Source organism: Heloderma suspectum, chromosome 8, assembly GCF_057233095.1.
Source record: "Heloderma suspectum isolate Gila_16-S chromosome 8, 16-S_ref, whole genome shotgun sequence".
NCBI classification, from domain to species: Eukaryota; Metazoa; Chordata; class Lepidosauria; order Squamata; family Helodermatidae; genus Heloderma; species Heloderma suspectum.
Window position 1 is genome coordinate 46,643,070 of NC_139465.1, and position 27,862 is coordinate 46,670,931.

The 27,862-nt window shown below is 42.4% G+C and overlaps 1 protein-coding gene across 16 annotated transcripts in view; it reads right to left on the reverse strand.

The window, feature by feature from the left end:
- CNOT1 (CCR4-NOT transcription complex subunit 1) overlaps positions 1-27,862 on the reverse strand; it is a 122,885-nt gene that overhangs the window by 13,912 nt on the left and 81,111 nt on the right. For 14 of the 16 annotated variants that reach the window (XM_084812378.1, XM_084812380.1, XM_084812382.1 and 11 more), the window contains 19 exons: positions 26,469-26,593; positions 25,225-25,511; positions 22,797-22,875; positions 21,374-21,604; positions 18,573-18,713; positions 16,623-16,802; positions 15,337-15,453; positions 15,003-15,113; positions 14,140-14,217; positions 13,653-13,830; positions 11,216-11,346; positions 10,810-11,106; positions 8,045-8,185; positions 7,853-7,957; positions 4,326-4,445; positions 3,647-3,838; positions 3,020-3,162; positions 1,560-1,668; positions 1,301-1,470 (listed from right to left, as the gene is read on the reverse strand). In XM_084812378.1, the coding sequence (XP_084668504.1) occupies positions 1,301-1,470; positions 1,560-1,668; positions 3,020-3,162; positions 3,647-3,838; positions 4,326-4,445; positions 7,853-7,957; positions 8,045-8,185; positions 10,810-11,106; positions 11,216-11,346; positions 13,653-13,830; positions 14,140-14,217; positions 15,003-15,113; positions 15,337-15,453; positions 16,623-16,802; positions 18,573-18,713; positions 21,374-21,604; positions 22,797-22,875; positions 25,225-25,511; positions 26,469-26,593 (2,935 nt within the window). The remainder of the gene's footprint in view (positions 1-1,300; positions 1,471-1,559; positions 1,669-3,019; positions 3,163-3,646; positions 3,839-4,325; positions 4,446-7,852; positions 7,958-8,044; positions 8,186-10,809; positions 11,107-11,215; positions 11,347-13,652; positions 13,831-14,139; positions 14,218-15,002; positions 15,114-15,336; positions 15,454-16,622; positions 16,803-18,572; positions 18,714-21,373; positions 21,605-22,796; positions 22,876-25,224; positions 25,512-26,468; positions 26,594-27,862) is intronic. The other 2 variants (XM_084812385.1, XM_084812384.1) reach the window with 1 other exon arrangement.

The following is a 27,862-nucleotide window of genomic DNA, read 5'->3' on the forward strand; positions in this document are numbered from 1 at the left end:
GCACTAGGATGTAAGGAACTCCACACCTGCTCTCCAGGCAGATGGATGGTGTGCTGCAGGGACAGGGTGGAGAACCAAAAGGCTTAGTAAGAATTCAACAAAGCTTAAGGAACTACTGTAGTACCACAAAGCATTTCCAGGTATGTTTGGAGGGAATTCTGCATTCCCTGCTCCGCTTGGCTCAAAGCTAACTTTCTCCATTCATTCCCCTGCCACTAGCCCATGCCCAAGAATTTTATTTTATTTCATTTCATGTCTATACTGCCCAATAGCTGAAGCTCTCTGGGCAGTTCACAAAACTGAAGAACAGGCCAGCCTGCATTGTTTAGCTCTAGCCATCTAAGAGAGTAAAACATTAGCACCTCAGCGAGGATGGACATGTTGCAAGCATTATTACACCATCCAGTGTAATAATGGCCCACCCATTGGCAATCACCACGGCCTTCCAAAATGAAGATGGGAAAGTGCCATTGGGGGCTTACTCCCAGGAAACTAGGCACAGAATTACAGCTTCCAAAAGCCATACCAGTCTGTCTGACTAAGCTCTTGTTGCCACACATCCTCATTCACAGTAACACATAATTACCGTGTAACGACCAATGTGGGTTTTAGGGGGTCCTTAACCAGAGATGAGGTATGCACACAGTGGACTAAATGGGAAATATCTTACTAAATTGGGACTATCTACTACTCAAATGGGGGAATTAGCTGAAGCACATATTCAAAGTCCAAAAACATTAACTACATTGTTACAGATTTTTGTTTTCAAAAGCACACGCATGCACATTCATTACAGAAGAGAAAAATAGCTTGGTTAGTATACATGGGCTGGTGTACCAGTTCTGATAAGCCTAACGTAGAAGACAGAAAAGACTAAGATTGGGGAAATTTGACCTTATCAAATAAGTAGGGGAAGGGGCACTATGGAAATGGTGGAGCAGGAGACTGCAAGCCTGGTGAAAATGCTGGGCCCCCAGGACAGAAGTGGACAGATTTTGGAGGAAAAGAAGAAAAAAAATAGAGCAGGAGTGGCTATAATTACTTGACTGCAAGGGAATGGGAACCTGAAAGATGTCACTTCGTGGTTGGTTGCCAAAGATTAGAAAAATGCTGTGGACATAACTACCCTTGGGTTTCTCAACTTATTACAGAGTGGATTGAAATTCTAATGGACATTAGAACTGTAGAGTGACACCATGACACAAGAGGAGTAAGAGAGAGAGGAATGGCAGAACCTCTGCTTCATTTTTAGGCACTATTTTCAAGACTTGCACTAGCATGAATTAAGTCTTAGAATTACCCTTCTGGTGCATTCCCTCTGGAGTGAGCATTAATTCTCATCAGAGTTTCAATGGTGTGGAATAGATCCGCTTCTGTTATGTGAGCTACACTTCTCTCATCCACCAAGAGGATTTTCACAAGCTGCATTGCAAATGCCACTGCCATGTAGTTCAAGCCATTCTCCATGGACTGTTATTAAAAAAGAATGCAGATAGTAAACTGTTTTTATTCAATAGCATTCATGCAGACTTAATAAAAAGTTAGCATCAGTATCTCACCTGAGCCAGGTGAAGGTCATACTGCTGCATGTTAACTAGGTGGTTACGGATCAGTAGCTCCACCGCTTCAACATTGTATTTGTATTCATCTCGACACTCAATCAGGCATCTGGAAAAAGTTAGTTGTTTCCTTATGTTAGCTTGGTTTTCCTCTCAATCCCAATATCCAGAACACAGAGAATCAGGATGTCAATTTCTTCTTCGTACTTCTACATGTTCAATTCAGTTCTAGCATCACTTCAGGAACCACACTGGACCACAGTAGGTCTAGGGCAGCCTTCCCCAACCTCGTGCCCTCCAGCTGTGTTGGACGGCAAACTCCTTAATTTCCAGCCATCGGGGCCGGTGGGCATCCTGGCTGGGAATGATGAGAGGTGCAATGGAGGGCACCAGGTTGGGGAAGGCTGGCCTATGAGAAAGCCTTCCTCAATCTGGAACACTCCACATGTGCTGGACTACAACTCCCACCATCCCCAGCCAATGTGGGAGTTGTAGTCCAACACATGTGGAGGGCACCAGGTTGGGGAAGGCTGCAATAATAAAGTGTGGCTCAATAGGAAACAGTAGCAGATAAAGTCCAGCTGACCCATTCACGAAAGACTGGGGATCAGAAAATTTATTTTATTTGAGGAAATTTGTACCCTGCCCTATATCCTGCACTGTAATCACAGTGCTCAGGGCAGCTTAAAACAATGTAAAATTACAAAATAAATCATAATAGAATTATTACAGGAAGCCAAACATATTCATTTCATTTATTCCATTTCTATATTGCCCAATAGCCAAAGCTCTCTGGGCGGTTTACAAAGATTAAAAACCTTAAAAATACAGAGTTATGCATAACATAAATATAAATCATTTTATTTAGAAGTCCTAGGGCCGAAGTAGATGAGACACCATTCACGGAAACAGCAATGGCATGAATGGCTTTTCAAGGTAAATCTGACCCAGACTCTGGAATGGGGAGTGTAGGGAGGCTGCCAGGGAGGTTGTGGGTGTTGTAGTCCAGCACACCTGAAGGGCATCAGGTTGGGGAAGGCATTGAGGGAAAGTTTCCACTGGTGCAAACAAAAGCTTTCCTTCAAATGAAAATAGCAGGCGTGAGGTAGCGGCCTCTGTACTGGCAGAGCAAAGGTTTAAAGTTTAAAGCCTACTACCCTCCCCAATACCTGCTAATTACTTTTAAAAAGCTAACTGTGTGAATGACATTTGACCTAGCTTGACCATTATACTATCCAGCTTTACTCTCATGCCAGGTTCCTATTCCAGGGAGCCTGAAACCCCCATGCCATTGACTATGCGACTGATGATGAAACTCAGATCGCTCAGTGGGATAAGAAGCGCTAATCTTTTGAATGTACTAGAAGAAATGCTTATGTTTGCCAAAATCAAAACCTCTTTAAATAAAGCTTCTATGGCCTTTCAGAGCATTATTCCTTATCCCTTTTGCCATGACTGACCTTGTAATCTGCTTGTTACACCATGGAGACCCATAAGCTCGGCCATCCTGCAACGCTTTCAACACAAGCAAGTGACACTCCCGGTAGCGCAGGAGGAGGTCGGCATCCGCACCACTGGTGGCATCCAACAAGCCTTCAACAGCCTGCAGGAAGAGCAGCAAACCCACCATCTTACTGAATCCTTTGGGCAGAACAGATGGCACTGTTTTGTTTTCTTATTGGATTATTGAAGGTGTTAAATTACGATGACATGCATTCCCAAGTAACAGTTTTACAGCTTCTCCCCACTGTAACTGAGAAAATGTGGCAAAACACAGCACATGGCAGAAGAGAAGCTTGCTTCCATGTCCTCCCGGCCAGAAAGAACACTCAGTTCCGACTGTCAAGTTGCTCTGAGACTGCAGAGCTGAAGGAAAGTACATTTCCCCCCAATAATCTTCTCAGTCCTCATTAATGTGATCCTGTGCATAGTTAACAAACACAGGTCCAAGTAGTTTACCCATGTGCAGAATGTTCACCGAGGCTGGTGATCTAGAACAGCAGACTAGCAGCTCTGGGAAGCATCGCTCCCCCCCCCCCCGCCCCAGCCCAACGCCGCCGGTCAGCCAAGCAAGTCCACACACAAACCTTCTGCAGAAGCCCAAGGGCTGCAATAGCATCGCGAGAGTTCCGTGCCACAACAACGGCCTCCAAGAGGCTCCGCAAGGCTTGGGTTTGTGGATTCATGGCCAGGGTGTGGGGCACGGACTGCAGGTGCTGCTCCAGTTCTGTCATACATTTATCATAGATCTGTGCTACATCATCCGTCGCCCAGGCTTGCTGATTTAGGAGACAACAAGAATGCTATCTTAGGCTGGTTCACAGTTGAATGAGAATTCTGAAGGTTTCTCAAAACAGTATTTTCCCTTTCCATAACCAACATCAGCATTAGAAAATTTAAGAGTACTTCCTAATAAAATTGACACTGCCAACAGGGCAAACCAGTAGCGGATTTTATTGTAAACCAACAGATTATAATGAAACAGACAAAGTATTAAATGCCTGACACATCATGATGCATAAAAAAAAACTACGAACTGTTACATAAACAGCTTCCTCAGGGACCATAATCCACATTTCTTTCTGTAAAATTTTATGGCAACTTTTGATGAATGATGCTATTAGTCCACACTGCTTTGAAGATAAATGTAAGAGACTACGGACAGATCTCCAGAAAACCTCCAATTCCTTGCAAATTAAGCGGCCATTCAGTACACAAGTTACATGAGGCCCAGAATGGCTTCGACATTTTCAAATGCATTTCTACCTTCATAGGCTGAGCCAGGATTCCTGTGGGTTGGGTTGAGTCATTGGTCGGCAGGAAACCAGGGACATTTCGTGCAAATTCTTCATATACAGCCAACTGCTTTGGGTCCACACCACCAACCTTAAAAGAAAGTTGTAAAAATGGTATTTAAAGGTGTATCAGCAAAACATTTCCATAGACATACTAATGTGTGAAAATTCAGGCAAACTACTACATCTGGAGAACATACTACGGTGAATTGATAGTCCTCTTCTCATCTGGTGAAGAAGGCCAATCAAGGAATGTTATTCTTGCTTCCAACTCAGAAAGCACAGTTTCAGGGGAAGGGGGTTATTGGAGAGGTTAACATTACTTTTACAGCATTCTGATTTACTGACTTTTTTCAATAATAAACTGAAAATTAACCTGTATATGATTTTGCACAGATCATATTGTCAACTACATGTCTGATGAAAAGTCCTGGCTCCTAGCAGTGACTTTTCAAAACAGGCAATGTCATGAGGGGCGCAGAGCAGTGGCAACCTCAAATTCAGCATCTGCTGCAAGCAGTGCCTGCTCCCAAAGCATGGTCTTGCATACTTGTTTGGTAAAGCACTGATATTTCTGGCACATGTCAATGATACACTTTTCTCCCAAACACTGTGGAAGGGAGTTTACTTTCACAAGTGGAATATTAATGGAAAAAGGACCTGCCTTCAGAGACATAGGCCCCCAAAATGGTGGGAGACATGCCCTGAGGGACATGAGGTAAAGGACTGAAAGAACAAAAAAATGTAATAGGTAGAAGTGAACCAAAAGAAAGAAAGAAAGAAAGAGTTAAACACAGCCTAGCTTGAGCTCTAACAGACATAACAGCAGGAAGATATTTATTATTTATTGATTACACGTCTATACTGCCCATTAGCCAAAACTCTCTGGGCAGTTTACAAGACAAAACTTAAAATCATAAAATAAAATAACGTAATCAAACATAATATAAAACCGGAAGTTTAAAACATAATAAAATCAATAGTCACCAACATAAAAGCCAGCAGTAGTGCAAAGATCTAAAAATGCACTAACACAATTTTAAAAGTTGAATGTTTAGGAAGCCTGGGAAAATAAAAAGGTCTTCACCTGGTGCCCCAAAGACCACAATGTAGGCACCATGTGAGCCTCTCTGGGAAGGGTATTCTACAACAGGGATGCTACCACTGAAAAGGCCCATTCCTTAGTAGCCGCCCGCCTCACCTCATTTGGGGGGGGGGGCACCTGGAGAAGAGCCTCTGAGGATGTTCTTAGGGTCTGGGGAGGTATATATGGAAGGAGACAATCCTTCAAGTAACCTGGCCCCAAGCCATTTAGGGCTTTGTAAGTTAATACCAGCACTTTGTTGGGCCTGGAAATCGACTGGCAGCTTGTGCAGTTCATAAAGCACTGGTATAATATGATCATACTGGCCAATCCCCGTTAACAATCTCACCATCCTATTTTGAATTTTCAGGACCATTTTCAAAGGCAGCCCCACATATAACACCTTGCAATCATCCGAATCAGAGGTTGCCAGAGCATGGATAACTACAGTTCGGCTATCTCAGTCCAGATAGGATTGTAGTTGGTATCAGCCTAAGCTGATAAAAGGTGCTCCATGCCACTGACGCAACCTGTGCCTCCAGCGACAGTGCTGGCTCCAAGAGAGCCAACAAACGTTCTTCTAGGGGGAGTGCAACCACCTTCAGAAAAGGCTGAATATCGTTCATCCGGGCAGAAGAACCAACCACTAGCAGTGCCTTTGTCTTAATCTGGAGTGAGTTTTAGTCCACTGGCCCTCATCCAGTCCATTACCCAGACACTGTTTCATATCATACCCTGCCTCATCTGAATTTGATGAAAAGGAGAGATAGAGCTGGGTGTCATCCGCATATTGGTGACACCTCAGTCCCTATAAGAAGCAGAGACATCACCTTGCCGACAAAGGTCCGTCTAATCAAAGCTATGGTTTTCCCAGTAGTAATGTATGGCTGTGAGAGCTGGACTATAAGGAAGGCTGAGAGCTGAAGAATTGATGCTTTCGAACTGTGGTGCTGGAGAAGACTCTTACGAGTCCCCTGGACTGCAAGGAGGTCAAATCAGTCCATCCTCAAGGAAACCAACCCTGACTGCTCATTGGAAGGACAGATACTGAAGCTGAAGCTCCAATATTTTGGCCACCTAATGCGAAGAGAAAACTCTCTGGAAAAGACCCTGATGCTGGGAAAGACTGAAGGCAAAAGGAGAAGGGGACAGCAGAGGATGAGATGGCTAAATAGCATCACCAATGCAATGAATATGGACTTGAGCATATTCATTGAAGAAGAGCGCAGGATAGGAAGGCCTGACATGCTATGGTCCACTGAGTCACGAAGAGTCGGACACGACTGAACAACTGAACAACAACAACAGTCCCCATCTCCAGATAACCTCCCCTAGCAATGTCATGTACATGTTGAACAGCATGGCGGATAGAATACAGCCCTGTGGTACCCAAGGAACAGCCAAGGAACAGCAATAATCCTCCAGCAACACCTTCTGGAACCCACCATCCAAGTAGGAGTGTGGAACTTCTGCCGCGTAGTGCCTTCAACATCCAGCCCAGATAGCCTATTCAGAAGGCTGAGTTGCTTACCCAGGTCTTCGATGATTCCCAAAAGGAAAAGATCCTTTATTTTTTAGCCAAACATTAACTTGGAAAGCATCCACAGCCCCAATTGTTAAACCCTAACTACTATCAATATCTTCATTGTTAGTCTGTGAACATATGACTGACGTGTGTAACGTCTGCTTATTTTTGAGATTTATATGCTGTTTTTCTGCATAAAATAACAAAAGGCCACCAGCAATGAACACACACATTACAAAAATCCATAACATGTAATCTAAAGTAGCAGTAACATATCAATATCAGAATAAAAAAAGCCACGAAACAATTTAAAGAGAGACTCCATTTAATAGGTGAAAATTGGTTTCAAAAATTGTATCAGAGCTAGAAAAGGACAATCAAATTTATCAGAGGGTTGGAACACCATCTCTTTAAGGAAAGGCTGCTTTGTTGGCAAGCTAATTTTGACCCTTTGGTGCTCCACAGCCACTAGGGAGCACCAAAAGGGTCAAAATTAGCTTATAAACAAGCTAATATTGACCCTTTGGGCACTCTGCAGTCACTACAGATGCCATTGTTGTGGGGCAGGGGTGTCTAAGGGGCAAAAATGCCCCCCCCTGGACCTCCTGTAGTTGCCCACCCCATTTTAGATGGTTTTAAATGGCAATTAGACAAATTCATCGAGGACAGTTTTATCAAAAACAGAACATATTGAGCACTTCCTTTAATGTAGAAGGAATTTCATGCAATTCCAGCAGTTTTACTGAATAAGGAACAGAGCAGTTTTTTTAGTCACTAGGTTATCTAGCTTGACAGGGAAAAAACTCCAACAAGGCTTCTCTGGTGATATTGTGACACACATCCTAATTGTGAACGTAGCTAATACCCCCATTCTCTAAACTTCTCTCACCTTCAATCGGATTTGTTCGGGCATCCGTTCAGCCTGGTAAGTCAATACCACAGGATCACAGTACCTACGACCCTCTTGCCTGGCATGTTTTCTGAGCTCAAATTCCTGCCCGATAAAACAACAACATGAAGATGAGTGGCTTGGTAACTGTATGAGATTTAGCTTTCTACCATAAATCCACAACATACTTACAGTGGCCAGCCTCTTATCCATTTCAGGGCCTGCTTTCTCTACAGCGGTCTTCTGAATAAAACAGCATGCCAGCTCACAGTTATCTTGAGCCAACTGTGCTGCTGCCTGCTCCATCATCTCCCTCTGCTGTGGTGAAGCTGCCTGTTATAAGAGGCAGGCCATTAAAGGAGGAGCACGCCCATGATGACCAAACCCTCAAATATCCGTTACAGATGCGCATATAAAATGACATCACTTTGTATGATGTTAATGTTAAGTAATCCACCAATCCAATTATATTTAGATTTTTAATGAAATAGGCAAACAAGGAAAAAACGTGCCTACATTACAAACTTGCAGGGCAATCTTAGGCATGTTTACTCATAAGTAAGTCCCACTGAGCTCAATGGGGCTTACTTTCAAGTAAGTGCACGTAAGAGTACAACCTCAGTCTATCACAGGTGCCCTCCACAGGTGCAGCAACGGCATCTCTTCCTTAACGTACTAAAGCAAAGGACTTTGCTAGACCATGAATAGGTCTTTCCACAAAGTGGACGTTAACTCTTCCGGGTTCCTCTTACAAATCAGGAAACCCCTATCACTTTTTGCAAACAGTGAGAATCTTGTACAGCCATTACTCATACCTTTGCTTAGAGCCACAAGGCTCTATTTGGACTTAATTTCAAATCAGGAGTTCTCATACTTGTCCTAGGGTCAGGTGAAGTGAACACAAGGAGACTCACTCCATGAAGAACTAATTCAGTTGCAGTTCCAATCCTGCGCATGATTACTGAAAACTTGACTTGTTTCTCTCATCTTAGATGGGTTTTGTTACATTAACCATGAGCCATAACAAGCTCACGGAGAAGCATGTAACACAGGGGTAGGGAACCTTTTTCAGCACAAAGGCCAAATTCTATTTTGGAGAAGCTCTCGGGCTACATTCCAGTGGTGGCCAGGGGCAAAGGCGGCAGAGTGAAAGGCAAAAGGTGTGGGGCAAAAGTAAATAAAAATACAAAAACTATCAGCATATTTCAGCTTAACCACTTCCTGCCTTTCAGAATGGGAGAAAACTGCACAAAAGCTGGGAAACCACTCAAGCATTGGTGGTTGAGGGAAAGCAGGCATGGCTACGTGGGAAACCCAGAGGGCCAAAGTGGGACCTCAGGAGGGACAGATCTGGCCTCCAGGCCTGAGGTCCCCACCCCTGGTATAACAGATGAACAAGTAAACCAAATACTAAAGTGTAAATATTATGTAGAACCCAACAACAGCCAGTAACATCAAAACTCTTATTCTCCAGAAAACATTAAATAAGTGCAGTGATGTGGACTTTCTGGGAAATTTTGAATTGTGTGCCCTAAATAGACAGGGATCTGATTTAACACAAGTATTTGATTTATATTTAGCAGACAAAAGAGACAGTATGCCACATTAACTTCTCATGCTACATAAATATCTTGCGTTTTTTCCAATAGCCAGAACCTTTAACTAAAGTATCAGATTAGCAAATTCCAATAAAACACAGTTAATGTGGTTTAAATGTTAATTAAATAAATTCAATGTATTTGAAAATTACTGGAATACTTATAAATATTTATGATGTGACAATTCAATATTCAACAGTTCCTGACATGGCTGCATTCACAATAAACCATGGTTTATCATGACGGGAAAGACCCTAGCCTTCCCACAGGTTCACAGGCTCCTCTCTCCTCCTCTGGCATGGAGGAGATTGAAACCTTATCCTTTCATTTTTGATTAACCATGGCTTGTCATGTCATTCAAATCCAACACACTGTGGTTAATCTTAACTATGGTTTGTATCAAACCATGTGTTACAAAATGACTTGTTTCAACAAGGTATAGTAAAGATTAACCACAGTTTAGGGTTCAGATGACATGATTAATTGCAGTTAATCTAAAATGGAAGAGAAAGAGAGCTTCGGCTATTGGGCGGTATAGAAATGAAATAAATAAATAAATAAAGCAAGCAAGCAAGCAAGCAAGCTTCCAATCTCCTCCTTGTAGCTGTGCTGGAGGAGGGGAACACATTAATGCGGGGCAGACTAGGCTTGTTCTAGGGGTGGGCAACTTATGGCCCTCCAGATGTTTGGGCCTATAAATTGCCCATGGTTTATCCCAATGTCTGAATGTAGCCATTGTTTAAATTTTAAGGAGGGGGCAATGAAGGCACTGGAAACTGTTAACACTAACTTTAGCATGCCCAAGCTGTTATGCATTTATATTTATTATATATGCACGCATGCTTCGTAGGGAAAGTCACATTAAAAAAGTGAATTGCAGCTTACCCAATTTCATAGGTATATCCCTATTTATTATGTTAGAAGTTAATTTTATGAAACGCATTTTTACAAAAGGAAAGTTTTCCAGCCCACATCAGTAAGAAAGGCCAAAGAGCAACTGGATTTAACAACTTCTTAGAATCATAGAATAGTAAGGTTGGAAGGGGCCTATAAGGCCATCGAGTCCCAATCCCAGTCTTAATTTCAATCAGTGGAAAAGAGTAACAGATGAGGTAGGTCTTGAGTAATTTCCAAGGCACAATTCATAGCTCAGGACCAAATCCACATGATGCTAATTTGGGTCTCACTCTCTTCATCCTTCTAATACCTTTGAAAGCATTCACTGAAGTTTTAATACAGCAACTGCTAATCTGAGCAGGGCATTAAGATACGTCATGAAAACGCTAGCATGCAATGCCACAAAGTAGAGTTTTCGCTAATGTTGCTTCAAATAGCCCTCTTTATAGATTGCACACATACCCGCAACGCGGTGGCAAAGCTGTTCTTCAGGTTGGTAGCTATGCTCATCAGGAGAGGCTCCCTGCAGGTAATCATGGCCATACCAGCAGTCAGATTCCGCATCATGTGGTGCGCCGCTACACGCATGCGTGACTCCTCAGAGTCTAGTGCAAAATCCTTCCTCACTATCTGCTCACAAGTAGTCATTGCAATTTTAATGGACCGATCCACCACTGGATGAACAAGTTCTTGGACTGCACGCTCTATGGCTTGACGCACATACTGCTTTAATTGTGGATGGGCTTGGAACAGGGGAATCTAGAAAGATAGAACAACAGTCAATATCCACCTTTTCCATTATTTCTGCACCATCACAAAATCCCTCCCCAGTTGGAAGGTGGAAGTCTTTTCAAAGTCCAATACTTACTGTTGGGTTTAGAGTAATATGTGGAGCCAGCCCTCCCAGAGAGTAAACGTTGATATCATGGTAACTGTACTGTGGTTGTGGAGGAACAGTAGCTGTGCAAGTGGTGCTGGTAGCTGGTGTTGTAGAAGCAGCTGACAAGTACAAAAGCGACAGGAGAAAGATTTTCAGAATCTCTCTCCTAACAGAAACTCACTCAACACTACAGAGTTTGCTTCATAGGAAACACAGGGCTTTAGTAGCCTAACTTTAAGAATTTTGGCAACCGAGGCGGCAAATAGCGTTTGCGACATTTTACAACGGTGCTGATCAGTGCTCCATCGTCATCATCTTTGGCTGCTTGGGAGGCAAGCAGAGCAGCCAATCACAGCCATAAACATCTGAGAGAATAAATATTAGTGACAGTCTAAATTAGGGGTGGACAACTGTGAGACTCCCCCGCCCCCCCACTCCCAACTGCAGTCTGTGGGGTGCCCAAAAATCCCCGTGGTTTGCCACTAAAATACCGGGGCAAACTGCTCCATAGCCCTGAAAGGGTTAAATCTGGCTTGTTCACAAGCTAAATTTGACCCTTTTCGCGCCCCATAGAGCTCAAAGCTTAATTTTATATGTGGGATGGGGTGGGAATTGGAGAGCATTTGTTGTTGTTGCTGCCAAATTTGAGGGCAGGGCCACACCAGTGGGGCAGCAGGGGCTGCGTGTTATCTATCCCTGGTCTAATTAAAAACCATGCTGGGGCAATCAGCCCTGGCAAAGATAGGAAACTGCCTATTTATTATTTTGTTTTCCAAGTAACTGACACTGGAGATGCCACTTGAAAAACAAATGGGAAGGAAGTGACCTCTGACACTGGATGCCTCAAGCGTCACTCACGAGGGGCTGCAGCTCAGTGGCAGAGCATCTGGATTGCATGCAGAAGGTCCCAGGTTCAATCCCCGGCATCTCCAGGTAGGGCTGGAGAAACTCCTGCCTGAAACCCTTGAGAGCTGCTACTGCCGGTCAGTGTTGACAATACTGGACTAGATGGACCAATCGTCTAACTCAGTATAAGGCAGCTTCCTATGTTCCAATGACAGCTTGAGTAGAATGGCACTCAACTTACTGTGAGTATTCCTTCTACTTAGAGATGGGAGGACATCTTATGAAGGGTTACTCAGGGATTAACTGAATTTCCTGTCTCCACTGGTAGGGGGGGTCCCCTCCCAGTTTGAGACAAGCTGTAGTACTAATATCTAACAAAATACTACTACTACTACTACAACAACAACATAGAATTGGCACCGTCTGTACCATGTACCTGAGATACACGTGGAAGGAACACTCTCTCCCTGGGGCGCAGAATAACTAGAGCACCCCATAAAGGAGAGGCAGATGTAATTTTGTTTGTGGCAGCTCCCTTTCAAGTGGCTGGTTGCAGGATCTCCTCCCATCTCCAAGTAGAAGGAACTCAAGTTAACTTAACTCAAGTTAAGTTTGAATATACTGTTCTCCCTTGGAGTGGGAAAACATGCTATGACAGGATGTAGTATAGCAGTGCTTCCCTACTATCTTAGTAAGACTGATGGCCCCCGACAAGATTATACCACCTGTTGCAGTATTCTCCTGCCAAAGGTGGCATCAGAGTGGGCAAAACCATTCATTTTGTATGCCCCACAAATGTAGGCACTGAAGCTCAAGTTAAGGCTTTGCAGATGTCCTCCAAGGAGGCAAGCATGTCAAAATATGCTGATGTGGCTGCTGCTCTCAGTAAGTGAGCCATGCTAACCTAGCGACTTGGAGACACTGAGACTAGGAAGCCAGTGCTATGCACTGGTGGATCCAACTACTTAGGGTGGATGGAGACTTTCGTGCCTGGAATAGATGGAAAGCAACAACACTGAATTGGTAAATCTGCAACAGATTCAAATGAGTTCGGATTCCTAAGAACCTGACCTGTGGATTCCACAGTGGAACACTTTTTCTAGGTCACGTGGACTTGTGGACTGGTTTTTCACTTTGGGGGGGATTAGCTCAAGTATGCATTTACACAAGTGTGCATTAGCACAAATACACATCTGCAAAGAGGAACGACAGTCACATACATAAAATCCGATTCTGTTTAATGAGTGGAAGACAGAACGAAAGACGCCTGACGATCCGCAAAACACAGATGGAAAAGATTTATCAAAATCCATACATCCCTACTCTGATGTCATCGGCAGTCTTCTTGTGCCACTCCGTCTCCTTAGGTTGTGATGGTTTAAGGACAGAATACAGATATTGTGCCTTGTGGGAAATAGAATTTACTTTTGCTGTTCAGCTGCCTTGGAGGGGGTGTGTGTGTGTGTGTGTGTGTGTGTGTGAGAGAGAGAGAGCGCGCAAGAGAATGGAAGAAGCTTTTTTACTACAGGAAATGCAGGTCATTTTTGTGCAATGCAGGCAACAGGTATCCTGTACGTACTTGTGGTTGTAATTGGCGGTAGCTCTTCTGGCTGTTTTACATCTTTCTTTGGAGCAGATAACTGTTCATCCAGATTTTTCAATCGATCTTTGTCCTTGAGGAGATTCCCGGGTTTCAGTTCATTGATGTCAAGGGCAAGGTTCTTGCAGAGCACTTCAATTTCAAACTTCAGATTCAGCTGTGCAATATTTAATCATTTCAGGTTTAATAATGTAACTATACTGACAAGTGAACTTTCACAATTATGTCTATCCACCACTCTAAATCTTCTTACGTTCTGAAGAGATACTATATGCTTCAGGGCAAATGTTCTGAATGAGGAGAATATAAGAACATGTCTAAGCAAGGCCAGTATCTAAGCAACTTCATTTTCATTCAGTTGGCTACAGTTTACTATTTAGGATCAAATCTTCAAGCAAATGTATTGTGACAATTTGTTCTGAATAAGGCAGTGTTCAGGAGCACAAAGAAATTAAGCATGATTTACTTTTAAGTCATGTTCCTGGTGCAGCTCTGCTAGTACATTCATGATTGCCATGGTCCAGGGATTTGGAGGCCTGAAAACCTACAAAGGAAATATAGTGGAAGGACAACAGTACAGCACTGGAACGTATTAAGCAGCATTGAAACATGCTAAGTCTTTTAGCACAACAACAGAAGAGCAAGGATAACACTCATGCAGTCCGAAGAATGTATGAGTGCGACCACATGCTACTGATGCACCAGTTTGTTCTGTCTACACCTCTACGCACCTCGCATTTCCTCCCCTGTCCAATCTTGCCAATTATGGAACAGCAGCACCCTTTTCCCACACAATTCTCACAGCTGTCACAGGTCCTAGCACACTGCCCTGCTTCAGCACCTACTGTTGCACTTCATAAATCTTTCATAAATCTTCCTTGGCTATGGAAGCACCTTAGCTCCCAAAGCAAAGGAACATCTCTGACTGGTAGGAGTCATGATGCTCAGCCTGCAGGAAAGGAAGAGGAGGGGTCTGGAGATACAGTAGTTTATCTTTCAACTGGGGAAAGATGGCTGTATCACTGGACAAATTCTTCATGGAATCTTTTCTTTACATACTACTTTAAGTGAAGAAGGGAGGGAGGGAGGGACACAGACACACACAGTTAATTTGAAATCAACATTGAAACTGCTAGGGTCAAACATACTGCATACTTTTTCCTTAGCTCATTTCCATTTTTCAAAGGATTTAGGAAACTCTCCCTCACTAGTTTCAATATTACAGCACTCTTAACACACTTGTTTCAACCCCAATCTCAAGAACTGGTTGCTGGAAAGTCACACTGACTATTCTGCTTGCTCCCATAGTACACTATAGATCAGACTTACCACACTTCTTACACTGGATTCCAACACTTTGGCAACAAATGGCACGACATACAGCAGCTCCTGCTGTCCCTTAACATAAGCCTCCAGCAGCAGAGATTTCACGTCCAAGTCCTAAAATAAAAGTAGTGAAAATGAAACCCAGTAATGGGCAGTAACAGAGAGGAGGAAACATACCCACAAATCAGATTCCTTTCTTTTGTCAGTTTATTATGTTCTGTGTTGTTGTTTTTTTTACTGAACTACAAAAAGAAACCAGAAAGTTGAGTGTTTAAGGATGCACTAAAGTTTCTAACTTCATAGTCAGTTTCCACTCCTCACCTCCACCCGGCCTCACCGTGTGCAAGATGGGTTTATTTTTAGCCAGCGTGATCATCCCGAGCCAGTGACCCAGATTTTTCAACAAAGAACGGTCTGAGAAGTTGGCAGCAGCTTTATCTGATGTGAGTAGCACCTAAATGGTTTTTTTTGAGAGAGACAGAATTTTAGTTTAACAGGAAGGAATGGTAAATCCATAAAGCCACAAACTATCTCCTGTTAAGTTTTCAAATTTTCATTTCAGAGGCTATGCCCATGAAGATCTCTGCTCCTAGAAAGGCAACTTGAGTGCTAAATATTTGGGACATTGAAGGGCAGGCGAATACAATGTTATACTATGGCCTATCTATAGCACAGAAAAATAAATAAAAAATAAATCAAGTCACACATAATGGGTTACTTTAATGACATGTTCAAATTCAAAGGGTTTTTCAAATTGTAGGAAACTCAGTTTGTACTCTAGGGGTCTGTAAAGACTGTGGCATTTTAAAAACTTTTTTTGCAAGACTGTGGCATCTAGCACAACTTTTCCTTTGCCCAAGTTTCAGGTCTTTTACCTAGAGTCCCTTACTGCCCCAGCAAAGTGGGAGCAAAGCTCCATACATACACTACTTGAGAGTACTACACATAATTAAGATATACTTGCCCGTTGCCCAATATTCACTCAACAGGTTACTGAAAAGCCTGATGGAGACTGAATGCTAGATCATGGTCCAGCATTACAGGAACGAGCCTCAGGCTCACCCACTCGCCCCTCCACATGCATGAGAAGAATAAAGCCTCCACTATGGTTAAGTTAGGAAACCAGGATATTACACTACCATTTTATCATGTTTTTTTTTAAGTTAACCATCGTTTCCTAGGTTTGGATGTCACAAGGAACTGTGGTTAGTTCTGAAGTGAAAGTGAAAATGTTCCAACTCTTCTTCACATGTGTGGAGGAGGAACATGTGAACCCAAGGCTCTTGCAGGCTCATTCCCATAGACCCAGCATGAGGGTCTATACTGGGATAGTACAGAAAAAAAATCAGAAAAAAGAAGTAGCAGTACAAGGCATGACTGATGTCTTAGCATTTTACTGTGAAAAAGCATCATAACTGGTTGGAAGGGGGCTTGTTTTATGCCCAGCATTACATTATCTAGATCACCAAAGTCCTTACGGAGCCTTAAGAGTAGCTGCAATGGACATCCCAGTAGGTCAGATTTAAATCAAAGCACTGTCTGTCAGTTACAATTGGATATTAGCTCTGCTCTATAGCCTTGCAAGGCACAAGAAGGACGACAGAGCACCTGTACAACACCCACCTTGATATTTCTGTAGGTTTCATTCAGAACCATTTTGTTGAATTCTGGATTCTTAAGTGTGTCGAGGAAATTTGAATAAAGGCTGTGGAAGTTTGGCTCAATACTAACTCTCTTCATCACAAGATATTGTGAAACCCAAGGCATAAATTCTTCTTTTACTGTTTCCTTCAGTTCCTCAACCTGGATCCATGAACACATTAAGGTGAAATAGATCAATGAAAGAAGATGACACAAGACCGTTCTGTAACTCAGAGGCATAATGAGTTATAATGATCACAAATTAACAACAGCATGTTACCAGGATTTGTAACCTGACTGCTATGCGAACTGGCTAGCTGACTTCTATTAATAATTTGTCTTCTACTGTCATGCACTGTTTAAGTGATGGAACCAGATTCTCGCCCGCTCTTCTGTTAACTCATCACGAATAATGCTGTGTGAACACCAAGCTAGAAAAGCGGAATTCTGTGGCCTCTATAAGTCATACAAATAAAGGTATTTTCAAGCGTTGCTCATTTTGCATAATTCTGCTTCTCCCAATTATGAAGAGCACCAAAGAGGTATGAGGACACTGAAGCACCTCCTCATGGGGTGAATTTAATCCAGCCCGCAGCATCAATCCACTCTGGTAGCTCTGCCCCTTCAATCTAGCCCTGGTACCTAGGCTCCTGACACCCTGTGACCCAGTTGGTGGGCAACAACTGACACTGGCTAGTTGGGAAGATGTCCATCTGAGGCAGAATCTAGGCAGAACAGAAAGTGAAGAAGCATTCAAGGTAGCAGGAAGGATTTTCCTCCCTCCCGGACAGGAGCTGCTGAGTGAGCCCAGAGTAGCTGCTTCTCTTTGCTACAGAGTGTGCTTGGAGCATAGAGGCTCAGCTTCCCTGGTGGAGGGATGCTGCTTGGTGTCATTTCCCATGCAGGCTGCAGGTTTTTCTACTTCTACCTTATCCAGCTTCAGCGCCCGATTCCCCTCACCCCAATTCAGTATGTATGATGGAGCCCTTTTCCCTTGTATGACAACTGCTGCCCTGGTTGTCGGGGGGAGGAGGGGGAGAGAGACAGTGGCTTGTTCCATAAAACTTTTGGCATAGCAAGTGTTCTTGCTATGGACATGCCTCTAGGACCATCTTCTGCCAAGCAGCATTAGCCAAGAGTAAGGGAGTCTGGAAGAAAGGGGCAGCAGAAAAACAAGATGGCGGTGGCTGTGCCCTCCATCAGCTCTGACCTCCAGGATTGACTTTCCCATGGGTTAATGGTCCCTCATAGACAAAAGGTTCCTCATGCCTGATTTATGCTCCATGGGAAACTCATGCAACCAGCCCTCAGGCTTAAGACTACTGTACCCATTTCCCACGTTTTGGAAGCCATAAGGAAAAGAAACTTGATTCAAGAAAAAATGCAAAGGAATTCCTAAGCTGATTCTGCACCTGACACCAACTTTATGTTTGCAGAAGAATATAGAATATAGAGAGCCAGTTATGCAATGTGGTGGAATAACTATATACAGGAGAGGAATTTTTAAAAAATCAGTATCAGGTGCAGATGATAAAATGTCCCTGTAGGAAGATGGCAGCAGGTAATGTTTAAGGTCTTTCACCTCTTGATAGACAAAGTTGACCATATTTTCCCAATATGTGAGCAGTTCAAGGACTATCAAATGCACAAACATTTAAAATTCTAGAGCTTTCTTGAAAAAATATTTTAAAATCAGCAATTTAGACACTTACTGTTCAGAAGTGTTGAACAGTAAGATTCATTTGAAGGTGAGTTGCAGTTATGGCCAGATTCAACACTCACTTGGGAAGAAAAGGAATGCAGCTAGATAAAAGAACCTCTTGTCTGCACAGATAGGCATCAAGTAAGTCAATCCTATCTCGACATATGGAGATCATATGGTGTATCCACAAGGAGAAAAAAAAACAGAACTGAATGTTCAGCAATACTTGCCTTCTGAGTCATGTTGGACTGAGACAGGTTATTGAAGATAAAAGCAATCTTTTCCTGCACGTTTTCAGGGGGTTCCACAATTCTCTCTGTCTGATCTGTGGCCACTAGCAGGGTATCAATGTTGGTTGTATTAATAGAAGGCTGCAGAACAAGAACAACAATTTAAGAAAATGAGCTGATTTAATTAAGGATGCAACAGACCATGGGCTTAACATTAAAGCAGCCTTCCCCAACCTGGTACCCTCCACATGTGTTGGACTACAACTCTGGAATTCCCCAGCCAGCATGGGAGTTGGACCTGGTGGGGAAGGTGGCACTACAGCATAAACTGTGTAGCGCCAGTCACTATTTTACCATAAAGTTACAAAAGAGACAGAGAGAGACAAGTTACACAAGCAAATACATGAGTGTATATTTAGCTTTGTTGTGAGTTTGGTCAGGAGTCTGCTGAAGTTTGAGAAACAGCAAATCACCTGGAAGTTGTTGTTTGTACAGACAGAACAACAATGGAGTAGTGAAAGACAAGATGACATAATTAAACACTTAAAAAAGGGAATTTAAGGTACAAGGGGCAACAAAGACAGCAAAACAATGTTGACTGAACATAACAGACTGCACAGCAGCAAAATCTTTGGGTAGATACGTAGGTAGGAGCGAGCCCAAAAGGTGATATTGGCTAAAAACTCAAAGGGCCTGGATGTAACTAAAAGCCCCAAATGATAAGGGGAATGTGAAAGCACCAGACAGTTCAGGGTGTGTGTGGGGGGGGAGGGGGGGGAGGAGATAGAAAAAAATTTCACCTATCCAGTTTTTGTTATTGGTGGTGGGGTGAGAACAGTTGCCTTTGTGATGAAGATTCTACTGCTGCAGGCAGACCTGCGTATTCCCTGCCACCCCAAGCAGGAAGTGGAGCAATCTCCCTCCTTCCCAGAATATTATAACCAAGCTATACATATGGTACTCTAATAAAACAATCATTTATATCATTAAATACAGTATCAGCATTGTTAACCCCTAAATAAACCAAGGCTAAAGGGGACAAGGAAAAGGAAAGCCCCGGGGGGTTCCTAACTTGGGGGAATATGCACTCTAAAGATCCCTTCTCAGAACACAGGAGGAGAAGCTGTTCTTCCACCATCAGGAATGCAACTTCACATTAAGGCCTGGTCGCATGATCACTGCAACTTAAATAAGCCACAGTGGCTTGCTCAATTCCCCCTTTGCCTAATTACCCACCTAGGCACAGCTTGTCATGTCAGCCGAGCCAGATGCTAGTTAGAGGGGGAAACAATGCTCAACAAACCCAAGGCCTGTTGTTGTTTAAGCTGAGGTGACAGTGCAAACCACATCTAGATCTAGCTTCTCTCTATCGGTTGGTGGAAGAGGTAAGTTTTCTTTGGGATATCCAAGAACAATATTTGTGTTTTGTTTTTTTTAATGTCTCCCCTGCATTCTCATAAAAACTCTTTAAGGTAACTTAGAATCACCATTAAGAATTACAATTTAAAAAATCGTAAAACTAGTAATACAAAATAAAGTAGCAATACAATATAAATATAATATGTTAATTAAAAGCTCGGGTGAGTTTGACTGAAATGACCTCATAAGATCTTAATTGCTGAACAGGTTCATGTGTCTTTCCTTTTCCACATCCCCTTTAGCCTTGGGTGCGTTTTTTAAACTTAAAACTAGCATCAAGAATTGAGCTGGAAACAAGGGGGTTGTATCCAAAGTTAGTCCTACTTAGAGTAGACCCACTGAAATGAATGGGACTTAAGTTAATCATGACTAACTTATGTGCTATTCATTTCAAAGGGTTTATTCTAAGTAGAACTAACACTGGATATAACCCAAAGTGTAAAACAATGAAAATCTTTAAACATGAGAGAAATACTATCACTACTAGCCAGCAGATTCCAGTTAGGAGTCCTCTAGCAGATTCTGAACCAGCTGAAGTTTCTGATCACTTTCAGGGAAGCCCAATGTACAACCCATCGTCATATATCATGCACAGATGTTACCAAAGTTGCCAGATCATTCCTTTCCAGAAGGGGGATGCAGCTGGCATACCAATCGAATTGATAATGCAGCAGAAGCCAGTTGCGCTTCTTCAGTCTTGGGGTACTACAATCTTGGGTTACTCCTACATCCAGCTTTGTACATGGAGACCTACATAGCTTCTGTGTTGGAGGGTCTTTCATCATCTTAGGATGGTGTGCAGCTGCAGTATCCCCAGGATAGGGATAGCCAGGCCACCGTTATCTATGCACTGGTAACATCTAGGACTAACTATTGCAATGCGCTGCACATGGGGCTGCCATTAAATACTAGTTCAAATTCAAATTCTCCTTATCACCATCTGAGGTAAGGTGGGTGGCAGCCTTCTCAGTAATGGCACCCTATCTATAGACTTCTCTCCCTACGGAGGCCCACCTGGTGCCTCACTGGTGATTTTCGGCAGTAGGCAAAGATATTTCTTATTTTTTGAAATATTGTATTATTTTAATATGCTGTAAGGTGTTGCTTTTGGTTTTATCCATTTTTTGAAAACTTCATCTTTGCTGAAGGGCAGTGTATAAACCTTTGAAATATATAAATAGTTCTTTTCTGAGGGAAGTGAGGGAGGGAAAAGACCTGCTTGAGGTGGTATAAGCTGTGTAAGTGCTTGCATGACTGTATAGGTTCAAACAAAATCAAAATGACTCCTCAACAAGGCTCACAAAACATTAACTGTGGTTAATCTTTATTCGTTTATGTGTCCCTCATCGTGCTTGCTCCAGTAAACTAGCTCATGTACTTACCGGCACATCCTTTTTGAAGCTGACCCGACCCACTGGAGTGATTGTAGTCTTTGCCACAGTAGTGGTGGTAGTGGAGGTGGTTACTATAGTGCTAACTTGACCAGCAAGAGGAGTTTTTGCTGGAACCTGAGCCTGTGCCTGTGCCTGGGCAAGTGCAATACTTCCAGGGGTGGTGATTGACCCCTGCATCTTCACAGGAGGGTCTCTGGATTGCTGTCCATATTCAATGTACTACAAAAGACAAGAAGTAGAACATCCTTAAATCTCACATGCACTCAAAGATACATAGCAAATTTTAGAATCACCTTAACACTAGAACCAATCCCCCAAAGTTCCTGATCTTGAAGTTATTGGGCAACTCCAACCACCACAAATAAACTCCGCAATGCTTCAGCTATCCTAAAAATAGAGTCATTCATGGTAGAGACATTCAAGACAACCTAAAAGAAGCCCTTATTTTGGTACAGTGATGAACACAGCTGGCCTCGAATCAATTAGCAGCACCAACATTAGCTGAAGGCAAGCATTTCAAATCCCTACTCCATTCCCTTCCTACCATCCTGTGGGAATATGGGAGGTAGCAAAAGCTAGAGGAAAGATGTGACCTGCTACTGAATGGGTGCGTAAGCCTTCCTTGCAGACTTCAATGATTAGAAAGAGAAGTAAGAAGTAAAATATTCCACTGGTGGAACCATTCCAAATCAAAAGCTGTGTTTTGGATAAGGGCAAAAGAGTTTCTGCAATCACTGAAGAAATCTATTTCCATGGATAACAGTATTACAACAAATACACTAGACTAGTATTACAACAAATAGACTTTTCTGAAGCAAAGGTGTAATAATTGCAGCTTGCAAGACTTTCAGTGTTGTTTATCACAAATAAATATTCAATATTACATATACAATAAAGAAATCCCTGCTGACTGGCATGTCACTGATGCCCAGACTCTAAACCAACATTGCTTTTAGTGTTTGGAATACAGCCTTTGGATCAGACCTTCAAGATCCTAATTCCATTATCCCTGGTTTTGATTGCTTTCAGAAGGTCTGAGCAGACAGACTGCTGTGCCTAGCAGTATGGATTTATTTGCTAGGAAAGCTCATTCATGAACCAACCCTCTAGGAAGCTGTCTGGCAAGATTTAAGAGTTAACTGTCAGATAAACACTTTGAGTTGGGACAAAGGGCTATGGTTTCCATGAAAGGAAAATGGCAGAAAAATAGTTTGCAGTAAGTTTTAATCTGTTTTTCTTCTCTCAGATGCATGGGGGTTGCTCACACAGAACTTTTGTGCCCTTTATTAAGTGGACGCTGAAGCACTAAATGAAGGGAAAGCTGAAGCTTTCCAACATGCAAATAAACCTAACTCATTTAAATTTCTTCCCTCCCCCTTACTGATTCACTTTCCATAACTTTAACACTCACCTCCTGCAGGTGATGAGGGAACTGTATAAAGTGACTAATAGAAGCCAAGTGCTGACAATACTGGGGATAGTCCTTCAATCTGTCAACGGTAAAACTATCCATTAGTAGGAGAAAATAGCCTGATCAAAACCACCAACAACACAATAATGGTTAATCTCTGGCTAAATTAATAAGAGTTGCTTTGAGGGTTTTCTGGTTCTGCCACACACAAGCTGGTCAGCAAATATGTGGAAATTACTGGCAAAGCCAGTGGTTCTGACTATATGCCGCCACAAAGCCACTACGAAAGAGCCACCCTACTAAGGTTATAAGAGTTAGATCTGCACTTATATTAATGAAAAAGAAATTAGAGCCTTGAATTGGTGGTACACAATTAACTTAGTTAGTGACGACATCTACACAGACCCTACTCAACATGCACTGTTTCTGTACAGACCCTCTCCTTGTTTCAATAGAAGCCACACTAAAGTAAGTGGGAGGCTGACCAATAGCACTTACTGGACTGGGGCAACATATAGATTTTTCTATAGGCTGTACAGTTTTGTTTTGTTTTTTAAAAAAAAGGAATATTGCCTTCATGGTTTCCAGTAAAAAGCCTAAAAGCACCAGGGCAGTTAACTAAAGAAGGCTTTTTGAATGGCCAGAAGACTAAGACTCTTCATGATACACACAGCTTGCTACTGCTTCCCCGGCCCACAGGGCCCTTTCCTGTTCCCACAAATCCATTTCCCCATCCTACTGGCCCTTCCAGCTACCTCTCTTCCATTCTAGCTCGCAACACAAGATTCTAAACCTACTAACTCAATTCTTTATGTAAAGCATTCAGCAACTTAAGGCCAATATATACATAGAGTCCAAAGTGCACAATTGAGTCATGAAACATATTTTACGTTTTCACATACAGTACATTGCTTTAAGCTTCGTACGAAAAGTAGCATAAAATGTTTTAATAAATGAGCAAACATAGGAGACCCTGGTCTTGCTTTTTAACTGCATTAATGCTAACTTGACTTCAGAACTCTATCTTTGTTAGAAAGTTGTCTGAGCTTACTATGTAAATAAGAACAAACAGTATTTGTTAAACCACAGTAAATGTGCAACTCAAATCCTATACATGCTTATTTAGAAATAAGTCCCACGAAATGCAGTGGGGTTAATTACCAGGTAAGTGTGCATAGGATTGTAGCATTAATCATGCTACCTCATTTTATCTGCTAGACTGTTGCAGAACTATGATTGTTATTTGAATGAAAATCTCTACTGAATGTGAAGCAAGTTTAAATCTATGGCACTGAAAGGGAAAAGCATATTGTGATACTGGAAAGAAATCACACAGCCCCCTAGCAGGAGTATGAAAACTGAGTTTGCAAAAACCACGTTGCACTAATTACCAAAATATGTGTTAAAATCCTGAGAATCTCAGCTTTTATTGAAAATGGTTAGCAGTTATGGTTTCAGAAAGTATCCTGAACATGACGCTCTAGGTAAGGTTTTCTCACGTGGGTATGCAGCTACACATGCTGCTTCAAGCCCAGCTCCCAGCCAAAGCTGCAGGACAGAAGGAAATACATGGAAGCAGATGGAAGGGTCAAAATCAGAGAAAGCCACAGGGACTGTGGGGGTGGCATGAAGGAGCACACAGTGGTAGTGTGAAGGGGAGAGGTGGCAGCAACAGGAGGAAGGGAAACAGACTACTGGGATATGAGAAGGTATTAGCAAGGATTTAATTGCTTTGGGAAGGACAGAAATGGACTCAAGACTGAGTTGTACTGTGAGACAAAAGAGTAACTACTTACCAGCACTTTGACATGATGGCATAAGTGTGCCCTACTAGTTGTTTCTAGAGGGCTCTGAAAACTGCCTTGCAAAATGGATGAAAGTTAAGCTTTCCATCATAGTGAGTCTTGGGAGAGCTACCTTGCATATTCCAGAGTATCAAGTACAATCCAGTTAAAGTTATTTTAGTGTGCGTGTGTGTTCTCTCCTCCCACTGATATCAATAAGACATAAAATGGCTAGACTTTGGCTAGATTGTTCCTTTGTAAATAGGTAACTACTTATGACAGGGGAGCCTCTTAGCCAGTAACAATGATTTGCAATATCTTCATTTCAGGAGCATCATTAATGTGTATGCCATCTCATACTTAAGCATTAATTCATTAATTAAATGAATTAAATTAAAATTATTTGAAGGCAGTTTCTGCCTATATTCAGACTACCTATAATTGATTTCTGTTTCATTTATTCCAAAATATGCATTCCTTTATTAACTGAAGTGTCTATTTAATTTATGCATCTATTGTGGGATACATTCAAGAATGGCAACATACCACTATCCTGTATTGCAAAGCTAAATATTTTGCTGACGTAGGCGCATACTTAGAAATTCCCCCATGCATTTCTGGAAATATTATAAAAAGACACTCACCTATTTTTAAATCTATCTAGTGCAGCAATACCAAAATAGTACATTTTGGATGTAAAAGGCTTTCGTAAGGCTTCAAGAACATAGCGCAAGGCCAGGCCCAGTGCCATATATGTAACCAGTCCTTTCTCTATTATCCCACCAAAGAGGCAGGCTGTTATGTGTAGCTCTTTATCGGGGTACTGGGGGAAAAAACGATACTCCTCAAACAAGTTCCTCAGCATACAGTTAAATACTTCGCGTTCCCGTTTAATGTTGGAGTCCTTAAACCTCTGTAGCATTTCTAACACCTGTAAAGAAATCAAAATGTTACGAAGAGACTCATTTATGCTCAAGCCCTTTCACTAAGGGGTGTCGAGCACCTGCATAAAGCAAAGTTTTTTGGGAAACCCAGCCAAAGTTTCACTAGGGGAAATTTCAAATCTTTTCCTCACTTCACATGTTTGAAGTCCCAAATGGATCTCTGGGCTGTACATTTAAACTGAAAGAGTTGCTCAGGATGTATAAAGTAGGCCTTGTATAACAACATTCACTAAAGTTTAATTAACTGTGTTAGTGTTTGCAAAGTATTTTATCAAGATTATTTTCCAAATTCTTTTTGGAAATACAAAACATTGAAGTATGTTTCCTCATATTCCATACAATGTTTCCCAAAATTGCACTTTAAAAGGGACTGTGATTTGATCCAACTTATACTGCTAACCCTAGCAATATAATGTTACCCTAACATTTAAAGCGTAGCAACTGCAACTCCCTCTCCTAAGTAGCACTTTGTTGGTTTAAGAGATTCCCCAAGGGAAGAAATGTTCGCCCAAGCAACAACAGAGGAACTGAGATGAAAGTAAAACAGAACTATTCTTCACAACTGATTTCAATGCAATATGGAATTTTTAAAAAGACACCAATGCTGTTTCAGCTGCTATGACCTCTTAAAACCTTGATATTTAATACTAAATATGTACTGAACTGTATAAGCAATGAGATTTACTAACAAAATTAACCTTTAGAATAGTTTTCACTGGACACAGCTTAAAACATCCAATTTCACTTGCACAAAAGTTGTCTGCAACTGTGTGGGCATACATTTTGGAACTTCATAATTTAAATTAAAACTGCAACCAAACAAAAAGCAATGTTGCAAGCACCTACTGGCCCTAATGTTTCACAAGACTGAAAAGAAAGCCTATGGAAAGGGAGAATAGCAAGAGGAGAGCGCAAGGGAGATGTAATGGCTACACAAAGCTCACCTCATCTACAGACATAGTTGGGTGTGGTGGGTGATTATAAATACGCTGAAAATAGCTGTTGGCTTCATCATCAATCTCTTTGCTAAAGTGCTGATTAGCCTCCGGCCATACCTGAGATAAGTCAGCTGTTGGAAAAGGTAAATACAATTATGTAAGTCCACAAAGTGCATGACAAAAGGCATTGATTTCACAAGGATATATCCAGTTCCAAGGGAACCAAAACCAGTATACAGCGTTCAAAGGATTTCATGATGCAGCCTTCAATCAACATCTCATCCATGCTAACAGCTCAAGCAAAGGCAGCTTACCTGTAACTACAGTTCTCTGAGTGGCCATCTGGGCAATAACGTATATGGCTTCTGTGCCTGTGCTGAGCAGCTTCTAAAGACAAGCCACTGAAACATTTTGGGGTGATGGCCTGCCCAAGCCACCAAAGGGCATATCCAGCAACTGCTGCAGCTGCCCAGGAAGGAAAGAGATACACAGAGAAACACATGAAGTGGTAAAGGAGGGTGGCTTGTGCAACCACTCAGCTAATCATAGCTGTCCCCCTTCGTGGCCGCTGCATGGTCCCACCAGCAAGCTATCTCACCTGGAGGGAGCGGGATCACAGAAAGGGGGTGTTCCCAGCTGGGGGCATCTCATGGGACAGCTTAGGCCAGTGGGCCCAAAAACAAGGCTTCACGGATTATTTGGATTAAGACTGGAAGTCCTGGTGGGCAATAGTAGAGGCAGCTATTTTGGATACAGTCTTCCCAGTTTCAATATGTGAGGAGGATACTGGAATTAGAGGTCAAAATGGCGTAAGGGATAAAATAAAAGACAGCCCAGTCTCACACATTAAGGCAGCAGAGATGCCTGAGAAAAACCTGGGAACTTCTGCAAGCAAGGCAGATACTGCATTTTAAGGGGAAAATATTCTAATAAATATTCTGATAGTCCACAGGGGGGAGATCCGATCATTGTCTGCTTGCAAAGGCATTCTTGCCCAGTCAATAGAGGAGGGGGGAAGAGAGCTGCTTCCCTTCGTGAAGAGAAACACAAGGCTGGCACGTTAGCTGCTGCCAGCAGCGGCTTGATCTGGACCAAAGCAGAAGACGTACTGCTTCTCATGGCCGCTCATCTTCAGCATCAAGTTCATTTATATGCTAGGGACAAAGAAACCATTCCCACATTGGCCCCCTCAAGAGGCCCTATCAGCTCTCAGCCCCAGCAAAGAGAGGCAAAACTGTCCTGCAAGGGGGCGGGGGAGAGAGAGACTAGCCCTGACTTATCCCTTAGGAGCCTGACATGGGGGATGCCAAGGGGGACCAAGACTAATACCATGGTTTGGGAGCCCCTGAAGGGAAAAAACAGGAGAGAACCTCCACACTGGGCTCCAATTCCTTTTTCTT